Genomic DNA, 11152 nt, shown 5'->3' on the forward strand with positions numbered 1-11152 from the left:
TCCCCCGCGAGAGCTGTGGCCCTGCCCTGCCAGGACTTAGTGATGGCAACATGGCCGTCCCCTAGCTTCACCTGCCATTCAAATAAACTTTATTGACAACACATGGATTCCCCAGACAAAGTGGGGTGGGGGGAAGGGTCGAGGCTCAGCTGCACAGTGGGGATGGGGACATCCCAGCGCTTACCCCCTGCCCTCTGAGACTGCGGGGGTCTCAACGACAGGTGCAGTCTGAGGGCCTGATTCTCCTGTCCCTTAAACCAGTTTAAATCCAGTAACAATAACGGAGTCTCTCCTGGTTTACGCTGGTGAAACTGAAGGCCAAATCTGACCCTGGGAAGCCAGGACCTAGGAACTGACATAGGTGAAAGTCAGTCAAACTAAAAACTCTAGTCGATCAGCAACAGAGAGTCCTGTGGCACCTTTAAGACTTAACAGATGTATTGGAGCATAAGCTTTCGTGGGTGAATATCCACTGCGTCAGACACATGTCCCTGTGGCTCAGGCACTAGATTGGGAGTCAGGAGACCTTGGGTCTGTTGTAATTGACCCCACATTTATGTTGTGAGATGCTGTCGGTGTAGTGCTCTGCTCCATTCAATGTTGATATCGATCGGCTGCGTGTGTGTGTTCCCTCTGTGTGCTGTCCCAGCTCTGCGCAGCTGGCTGACACAGCAGACCCCGAGAGAACCCCCAATGACCACAGACTCTAGTAAGGTACGAAGGCACGTTGGGCAGGTTTATAGTTGAAGAGAAAGACAGTCTCCAGCTTTGCCTGGCATAGAAGTCCAAGGTGCTGCTAGCTAGTACATATGTGCTTCCTGACAATGGACTCAGCTCAGTCAGTGGCGGGACTTTCCATTGCCCCCTAGGCTGGACAAAGATACCGCCCCAGGGATGCATTCTTATACACAGGTACAAACAAGTTACACATCACTCCTGACGTAGTAAGGTACAACCCCTCTACGCAGTAAGGTGCCGCCTCTCGCCTTATACATGTTGGTTCAAATAAAACAACTCTATCCATCATATTACCCTTTTGGCTCTGTCATTGGGATGGGTTAGCTTGTTCCTTGTTATCTGTGAGGAATGTACAAGTATACGAATGTTCTGATATCTGGTGTCCCATACCTTTTAGGTATGTCTCTTTTCACAGCATCAGCCCTTTCCTTGCTAGCTTCTGTGAGCAGGGCCTGCCTCTGGCTCACAGCTTAACTTTGCTTTATGTTAGCAAAGTCTTAACCATTACTTTAGTTCAGGCCTCAGGCCTCATATCGGACCTCTGATAAGGGTTTATGTTTCAGGACCTCTTCTTACTACAAGTTACATTGAGGGTATGCTTTTAAATTAGTTTGTAAAGGGTTAAGAAATGATTAATCGATATTTAATAAAGGATTAGAGTCTAAAAGGTTGGTAGGTTGCTTATTAATTGAGCCCTACCAAATTCACGGCCATGAAAAACATGTCACAGACCATGAAATCTGATCTCCCCCTGTGAAATCTGTATGATATAGGGTAAAAGTACACAAAAGACCAGATTTCACAGGGGAAACCAGTGTTTCGCAAACTGGGGGGCCCAACCCAAAAGGGAGTCATGGGGAAGTCACAAGGTCATTGTAGGATAGTCATGGTATTGCCAACCTTACTTCTGCACTGCCTTCAGAGATGAATAGGGTAATCAGGTGTCCAGTTTTTGACCGGAACCCGGGTCGAAAAGTGACCCTGGCAGCTCCTGTCAGCACCGCCACCGAGGCTGTTAAAAATCTGGTCGGTGGTGCTACCCAGCTAAGACAGGCTAGTCCATACCTATTATGACACCATGCTGTACCCCGGAAGTGGCCAACAGGTCTGGCTCCTAGGCGAGGGAGGGCCACGGGGCTCCGCACGTTGCCCCTGCCCCGAGCCTGGCCAAGGGAAAGCTGGGAGGGCGGTGCCTGTGGGTGAGAGCAGTATGCAGAGCCATCTGTGTACCTCTGCCTAGGAGCCGGACCTGTTGCTGGCTGCTTCCGGGGCCTGCCTCAGCCCCCTTAGTTGCTGTGCCGCTGACCGATAGCTGCCAGAGGTTAGCCTGCACCCCAACCCCAAACCTCAACCCCCTGCCCCATCCCAGAGCCCTGCCCAAACCCAGATCCTCTTCTTCACCCCAAACCTCTCATCCCTGGCCCCACCCCAGAGCCTGCACCTCCAGCGCTTAGCACAACAGGGTCTTGATTTCAGTGGAGATCCCAAGTTCAACTGAAATACATAATATAATTAATCCTTAGGAAATCCACCTCGTATTGTAAGCCACGTAACCCTTCTAAAGACAGTAGGCTCAGAGTAGATCAGTGTTTGGATGTGAGACCTAAGAGAACAGAATTCAAACATATGTTTAGATTATGTTCATAGTTTGAATCAACAGGCGCAGCACATTCTGAGTAAAGTCCAGATCCCCGCCCACTGGGCAGCGCTGTGATGTGATGGAGAGAGTGAAGCTGAGTGTCTCTTCCTTAATTCAGAATTATCTTTCTTTTCTGGGATATTTAATTACAGACATTAATTTCTGTAATTAGATCCTAAACATAATCTGATTGTGGATTGTGTTTTGGGGGGAAGGTGGCTAGTATAATCAGGAGCCATGTTAGCTCTGTTCTCTCGTTTCATTTCACTAAATTGCTCAACATGAAAATGAATCTTGGAGTGTTTGCTTGAAGAAGTGGCTGTGGATATGTTTTAACCGCTTCTCTCCTCCTCCAGGGTCTGTGAGTTATCCCAATGAACACAACTATCCAGGGCAGCTTGCTGGTTTTCTTACGCCATGCAAATTAATCATCCAAACCATTGTCCAATCCAGGAGTTTGTACATATTGCAAACTAAATATTGATCTAAGATTCTGGTGCTCGGGTCAGCACTTATCCTGACATCACTTACATGAGCCTACACATACACACACAGAGTTTATATTTCACCATAGACGGAGCCACACACGCCAGCAGACGCACGTAGGCATCATAGTCACACATTATGTTTTCATCCCACCATGCTTGTATACACACAGACACACCCATGCAGACACCACATTCCACACATGCCCCCCATACCTATTACATACACAACATATGCACGTGCGCCACACTTAAATACACACCATACTTACATACACACATCCACCATTCAGCATATGCCGCATATCTGCACACTGCAAATGCACCAAATAAATCAGTTTGCACGCAATGCACACACCTCAAGGATACATGTGCAAAGTTCAAACAATGCAATTACATACACAGGAACAGGAAAACACAACACACCAGCCTGAATGCATAACACAACACATCTACACACCACACATACCTGCTTTCACAACAGAAGTATACACCACCATGCTAATAACAGGAATAATAATGCACAAACGCAAATCACACAAACATGCACACGCAACACGTGTGGACCACACAAACATGCAAACAAAGCACGTGCCACACAAACACACAAACACATGAGCACACCACACACACATACCCAACACACAGACATGCACACACTACACATGCACAACACACACACACACACACAACCTTTGGGAACAGCCTTTTCTGCTGGCTGTTTCAGCACATGTCGGGTGACGCAAAGCTGCCTCTGCCCCTTTAATTCCAGCCACACCTTGAACAGGTTTGAAGTCCAGGCAGAGGAAAGAAACATTCTCAACCAGGAACAGCCATCTGCAAAACTGCTCCGCTTCCCTATGGCCCGGCTGAACCCAGTCTGCTTTCTGAGTAAGCAGCCCAGCAGAGAAACAGATCTCTGCTTTACTTTATTCATTTTCTCTTGAAGTATGGTTGAGTGGAGGGGTTGTTCTGCAGATGGGTGCAGGGAGTTTTGCAGGTTGTGTGTGTGGGGGGGGGGGGCAGGGGATGGGGGGAACAGACAGACAGATTCTGGAGACCTGGCTCTCCCACTGGGATGTAGCGTGACCTTGGGCAACTCATGTCACCGCTCTGTGCCTCGGTTTCCCCATCTGCAAAGTGGGGACAGTGCTACTGCCCGCTTTTGTAAAGTGTTTCGAGATGTCTGGATGAAATGTGCTATGTAAGAGCTAGGGATTATTATTAGGTGTGTGAGATACACGTCAACACGTTATCTGTAACTTCTTTGACCCCCTCTCCCCATCACCTCTAAGACTTTGGCAACCACTTAACGAGGGCCTCACAAGTGGCTCTTAATCCCCCATCCTATATTGAGCCCCATGTGGGCACACTCCTACATCTCTTTAAAATCAACAGGGCCAGATCCTCAGCTGCTTTAATGGAGAGAAACTGACGAGACACCGGCTGGGAATCTGCCCCCTCCGTCACTCCCCGGGATCCCTCATGAGTGCAGTGAGTCTGCTGGTGGGGAGTGCAAGGTGCGGCTGAATAAATTAACTATCCTAGTTGACAGATCTCAGCCAATCCAGGAGGCATTGCCAATAGTCCCCATATTTGCCTCCATGTTTTAAGAGTGATTAACATTGCAGGGTTCTCCCTAGTCTCTGCCTGTGGAACATCATAATCTAGACTCCTGAGGGCTGTTATACTTCAATCTCATTTCGGTTGTTGGGTGGTGTTGGTGGCCTGTGAGATACAGGTCAGACTAGAAGATCTGGTGGTCCCTTCTGGGCTTCCCTTTATGACTCAGTGGTATTGTAGCTGTTGGCCTGCCATATGCTGTGCAGGCCTGCAGTTGAGAGGTGCCTCCCAGTTCTTGTCGATCAGTGTTCATGCCGCTCCCTCTGGAGAATTTTGCAAGGTGTGTGCATCTCAACGACACACTGAGCAGTTTCACTCACCACCAGTGTAATAAATATCCCTCCAGGTAAGCTGACAGGTCCCTGCAAGGATTGACGAGCCTGATTTTCAAAGACACAGAGCCCCGGCAAATGGGATGGGTTCTGCCAGAACTCACCCCTCCTGAAAATCAAGCCCTGCTTTTTTCATTGCCGTCCTGAACCCCAAAATTTGCATCTCTGTTCCCAACATTCAGGGGTCTTTTGGTTCAGCCAATGAGGGACCAGCCCCAGCACTCTAATGCAGATCCCAACTGCAGAAATGTTTTGGATCCAACATTTAGGTTCAGTCTAGCGGAAGGAAGGCACAAAGTTCTGATCCAAAATCTATGAAGAGTTTGGATTGGGTGTTTTTGAAAATTCATCCCATTATCGCTCCAGGAGTAGCCGTTAAGTGTTTGTGCACTCATGGAGTTATTCTGGAATAGCTATTGGGCCGTACATTCACACCCAACCTTAATCTGAATTAACTTTCAAGTGTAGACAAGCTGTCAATTCTGTTCTAGATCGAGGCATGCCCAGAGTTTATAGGAGTGTTTGGATGTGGGATTTTGCTCAGAGTATATCTATTATTTAACCCTCTCCTAGAGCTCCATAGAAACTGATCCTGTGGGTTTTTTTCAGCAGCTGTTTCATCCCCTAGGTTTAATCATCTTAATAACAAATAGAATCGTGTTTAACTGAGCTCAGTGACACTGGTATAATTCCAGAGCAATTCCACCAACTTCAGCTGGAAGCAGCTTGATCTAGTGGTTAGAACAGACGCCTGGGAGTCAGGACTCTTGGGCTTTCTTTTAGCTTTGGAGGAAACATAATTTGGTGGTTACAACAGGGGCAGGAGGGTGACTGGGACCCAGGACTCTTGTGTTCTGTTCCCAGCTCTGCTACCAATTTGCTGTGTGACTTTGGATTAATTGCCCCACTTCTCTTGATGTCCACAGCTTATAAAGGAGGGATAACAATATCTTGGAAGTGTTGATTAATGGTCGGGCTTGTGAGGGGCGTTGGCCGCTTGGGAAGGGTGATCTACAGGCCCTACTTATTGGTATCTCATTGTATATGTTCTTTGTCCCTCTGTAGGTGGAGAACAGCGATGACAGAGGACAGCAACTAGACTCTGCACCCTTAAATAGGCGATAAATTCTATTGCCCTGTACCACCACAAAGCCAGCCTCCCTCAGGGTCTGTCAGCTGGAAGTACCCTGAAGGGCGAAGATGGCAGCTGCTGACCCCGGGGCTCACACAGAGAATGTGGCACTGGTGGAGCTGAGAAAGGAGGCTCTGGAGCCTCCAGTGCAGAAGGTGACCTGCAGCAGTGTCCAAGACAAGAAGCCAGGAGACCCTGATGCTACTCTGCCTTGGGACCAGTCCGGGCACTCTTCCATGAGTGAGGTGGGCACGGAGCCCACCACCCCATCCCGCAAGGCATCTGAGACAGAGAAGAGGCCAAGCCCCGAGGGGAGCCACATGGGTCCCGAGCCGGGGCCTACTGGAGAGGAGGAGGTTTTCCTCGGCTCTTCCCTTCTGCAGGAGGAGGAGGAAGGCAACAGGATGCCTGAGGTGGCTGCGCATGTTTTCATCCCCATCAATCCCCACTGTATCGAGAAGGCCCCCGGGTGCCGAGGCTCGGCAGGGGGCAGCGACTGGAAGAAGAAGCAGCAGCAGCTGGAGGAGGAGGCCATCGTGTGCTGTGAGAAGGAGAACGGCAACCCCGAGAAGCTGGCCTTCCTGACCCACGGCCCCCTGAGCTACCCCACACACTACGACGAGCCAGCTGGCTATGACGACGGCCAAACCAAACCACTTTCCAAGAAGCTACAGTGCCTCCAATGCCAGGACTGCAGCTCTGCCAACCTCAAGGCTGTGGCCTCCATGATTGGGGCCATGATCATCTTCCCCTGCTTCGTGTACGGGGCCTACGTCTTCCTGCCCTTCGACGCCCCCCTGATGCCAACTATGAGTGCCCGGCTGGTCTACACCCTTCGCTGTGGAGTGTTCGGCACCTTTCCCATCATCCTAGGTGAGCGGAGCCGGGCGATTTGGGGAGTGTTCTGGCTCTGAGAGGCAGACCGGCTGGCTCCAGGGATGGGGACTGACTCTTCAGAAGAGCTGACCGCTCGCCATTCCCACTGGAGTCAGCAGAGAGCTGTAGGGCACTCAGCACCCCTGGAGAGTTGGCTCATGGCCTACCCAGGAGTGACCGACAGTCATTCCCATCCGATGGCTGCTTGGGGGCTGACATGAAACAAGTTGGGTGGGTCCCAGCCCAATGTCTAGTGATCATATCTGCCAAACTACCAATGTGAACATCACTAACCAGCCCCCTGGCTGAGAGGCTCAGTTGAGAGGCCAAGAATGACTGGGCCATGCACTCCTTCTGTGCAGGTCATCAGGCTGAGCATGAGAGGCAGGAAGGAGGATGGGGATGGATCACTTGATGATTCCCTGTTCCGTTCATTCCCTCTGAAGCACCTGGCATTGGCCACTGTCGGAAGACAGGATATTGGGCTAGATGGACCTTTGCTCTGACCCAGTGTGGCCGTTCTTATGTTCTTAAGATCCAGTGGTTAGGTTGCTATCTGGTACTCTAGGTTAAATTCCCTGCCCTGTGTGACTCGGGCAAGTCACTGACTCTTGCTGTGCCTCAGTTTCCCACCTACACAATGGGGATAACAGCACTGCCCTGCCTCACACGGGAGGGTTGTGAAAAGAAATACATCAAAGATGGCAGGGCACTCTTTGCTAGCCCGACACTAAGGACAGGTCTACACTTAAAATTTAGGTCTCGCTACATCACCTATGTGTGATTCTTTCACACCCCCACGCAGCGTAGTTATGCCGACCTAACCACCAGGGTAGATGCTGCTCGGTCAACAGAGGAATTCTTCCATCAACCGAGCTCCTGCCTCTCAGAGAGGTGGATTAACTACCATGATGGAGAAACTCCTTCCATCGGCATCTACATTATGGAGCTACAGCGGCATGGCTCTGTCACTATCACACCTAGAGCGTTCACAAAGCCTAGCACTCCCCAGCGGTAGCTATGCCCCAGTCCCGGTCTCCACCCATCGCTTCTTGCGTCCATCCGGAGAACCCTGTCCCCCACTCAGTTCTCTCTCTCCAATCCCCCCAGGTCTGATCGTGTACGGGGTCTCCCGCCTCTGTTTCTCCTCAGTGCAGCCCTTTGGGGAGCTGCGCAGGGAGGTGGAGATCCACCGGAGCTACGTTTCCCAGTCCGTCTACCTCTTCATCCTCTACTTCTTCAACATTGCTGTGCTGGCCACCTACCTCCCTCAGGAAGCCCTGAAACTCATCCCATTGCTCACGGGGCTGTTCGCCATCTCACGGTAAGCTCGCTCCCCTCCCGCATGGCGTAAGACCCCTCCCCAGGCTACGTTTAAATGGACCACGAGCTGAGAGCAATGAGTCTAAGCCCAGAGCAGAACTAGGATCATGACGGGGAAGTGGGTTCTTTGGACCTTCCGTTAATTTCATGCTGGGGGAACATATTGGCATGCCTAGAGTTCGCTCCTTCATCCAGGGGACAGGAGAGCTTGGGTCCTGTCAATATTTAGCCAGGACTCGGAGGTTAATACTGTGCCTCCCCCACTCATTTGGAAAGCACCAGGGGTCTTTAAAGACCACTGGAAGTCCAGCATAATGGTTTTAAGTCTCATCCAAAGATGGCGCGTCCAACAGCACAGTGCCCCCTAGTGCTGGCGGATTGGAGTCCATGCTGACTCAGAGGAGAGTGCGCCCCCTACTGGGTCACTCCCTCTTCTCATGCCCCACGCTAGGGAATAGGGCTCAGCACTGAGCCCCCTAACTTCACGCTGGGGTGCTGGAGTCACCCGAACTCAGAGGGAAGAGTGTCACCGATTCCATCACCCACCCAACTCCTTAGAAGCACACTGCAGCAGTGGGATCAGTACCAGGGCTTAATTTGGGCCAGGGCTTGCTAGGGCTGATCCCCAGCCCCTCTGGGCCTGGCAGTTCACAACCCCGGCACCTCTGGGAGTGGCATTTCAGAGCCCCAGCCCCTTTGGGCCTGGCAGTTCACAGCCCTGGCACCTCTGGGCTTGCTGCATCCATTATGACTGCAAAAAATTTGCTTGAGCCCAGCCCCTAAATCAGGAGTTCTCAAAGTTTTGTGCTGGTGACTCCTTTCATGTAGCAAGCCTCTGAGTGCGGCCCCCCTTATACATTAAAAACACTTTAAAATATATTTAATACCATTATAAATGCTGACGGCAAAGTGGGGTTTGGGGAGGAGGCTGACAGCTCGTGACCCCCCAGGTAATAACCTTGTGACCTCCTGAGGGGTCCTGACCTCCAGTTTGAGAACCCCTGGCCTAGATGCTTAAGTCCTGGCGCCTCTTTTGTTAAAATTAAGCACTGATCCCAAGGAGAGTTTCCCTCACTTGAGGCACTGGTTTCCCCTAGTGCCACGCTGGCGTCCATACTGACGCGAAGGGAGGAGCACCTCTTAGCGAATGGGCCACCATACTCCCTGCAGCACCCTGGCTTTCCCTGGAGGTCATCCATCCTGCCAGCTTTGACTCTGGGCAGCTGCGGGATGGCTTCCCATGAGTGGCACAAAGACAAGACCGGAGCTTTAAACCAGCAACGTGGTCCCAAATCCTCCGAGGTCCACCAGCCCTGCCCTCGAGCAGTGTGTTCCTCGGGCACTCAGGCCTTGTATCCTGATAATCTCTTCCGCAGGATGCTGTACTGGCTGGCTTACGCCATGGGTCGCTCTTTCCGCAGCTTCGGCTTCGGCCTGACCTTCCTGCCCCTGCTGACCATGGTCCTGTGGAACCTCTACAGCATGTTCATCCTGGAGCCCGAGAACATGTTCGCCACTGCCGCCAACAGCAAGCAGGACACGCCGTCGGAGAAGCAGAGCCGGGCCGCCCCACCCAAGCCGAGATACTGGGGGTAAAGGACAGGACAAGGGGCTCGGATGCTTGGCAGCAAGGAGATGGATTTGATGGCGATGAACAGAGCCCGGATGGGGGGCTCGTCCGGGGCACCCATATTTCAGCGCGAGTGCCCCGATGCCCAATGGGCTGGTTTGCAGAAGCGCTGAGCAACCCCCAACTCCAGCTCCACCTGGCGCAGGCTCTGAATCCCAAGCCTTAAGTGCTGAAGTTAGTGGCCAAACACAGACCTGTCCATGCGTGAAAACATGGGCCCAACAGCGCCTCCTACTGGAATCAATCAAGCAATTGAATTCCCCCAGCTAACCTGATCAGCTGGCTTCAAAGGGTTAATTCAGTCCTCCCTTTAACTTGATCCAGACCTCAACTAGGTATTTATAATTCCAATCATCCTTTCTTCTGACCATTCTAAGGCAGGTGCTCTTGGATAATTAGATCATGGCGCAACAGTCCCCACTAAGGAGCCTGCAAATTTCAAGGAGAAGAAAGATGCTTGCTCATAAAAAAGGACTTCTCTGATAAGCCTCACTAACTGCACTGATAAAGGCAGTGAGATCAGGCTCTTAGCTCAGTCGGAGCCAGGCTAACAGACTAGGGGGATGTCTATACGTGCTGTGCAGGTGAAGACGTTCTATGCGGGTGGGAGAGAGCTCTCAGTCAGCATAAAAACCCCACCTCTGTGAGTGGCAGAATCTATGTCAGCGGGAGAAGCTCTCCCGTGGACATGGTGCTGTCTGCATGGACAGGGGGCAGTTAGGTCAGTATAATTGTTGCTCAGGGAGTGTGGATTTTTCACACCCTGAGCGAGGTAGTTATCCCAACACAGGTTGGTCGTGTAGAACTGGCCTACTCTGAGTGTCACAGCTAAATTCAAGGTGGAACATAACATATTTCAAGGGACCATTCAAGGTGAAGGGGCCTGTTAACAACCCTCCAGTCTTAGGGAGGAAAGGAAGGGGGAAGACGGAGTTATTAGTGGGTTTCAGCTTGTTCACATGATCCATAAATTCAGCATCTCTCTTCAGTCCATGATTTTTATTGTCTAGCAAAGTTAACGGGCCACGTCTCCTTGAATGGTCCCTTGAAATATGCATTAACTACTTCTGTTCCACCTTGTATTTACCTGTGACACTGGGGTCCTCAGATCTGAAGAACTCTGTGCAGCTGGGAAGCTGGTGTATTGGACCAACTTCTGTTGGTGAGAGACAAGATATTGCCTCGCATACTTTGGGCTGGTCTACACTGGCGGGGGCTGTTTCGAACTAAGATACGCAACTTCAGCTACGCAAATAGCGTAGCTGAAGTCGAAGTATCTTAGTTTGACTTACCTGGCCGTCTTCACGGCGGCAAGTCCACTGCTGCGGCGCCCCCATCGACTGCACTTACTCCTCCTACGAGGTGGAGTACGGG

The 11152-nt window shown here is 51.2% G+C and overlaps 1 protein-coding gene across 1 annotated transcript; it reads left to right on the top strand.

Annotated features, from left to right (window-relative positions):
* The first annotated feature begins 3672 nt into the window (after positions 1-3672).
* TMEM79 (transmembrane protein 79) lies at positions 3673-10935 on the top strand. The gene is made up of 4 exons (XM_032792149.2): positions 3673-3753; positions 5883-6822; positions 7936-8149; positions 9525-10935. The coding sequence occupies exons 2-4, from the start codon at positions 6018-6020 to the stop codon at positions 9742-9744; spliced, it is 1239 nt and encodes a 412-aa protein (XP_032648040.1). The 5' UTR covers positions 3673-3753; positions 5883-6017; the 3' UTR covers positions 9745-10935.
* The last annotated feature ends 217 nt before the right edge of the window (positions 10936-11152 follow it).

Source organism: Chelonoidis abingdonii, chromosome 11 (genome assembly GCF_003597395.2).
Source record: "Chelonoidis abingdonii isolate Lonesome George chromosome 11, CheloAbing_2.0, whole genome shotgun sequence".
Lineage (NCBI taxonomy): Eukaryota > Metazoa > Chordata > Testudines > Testudinidae > Chelonoidis > Chelonoidis abingdonii.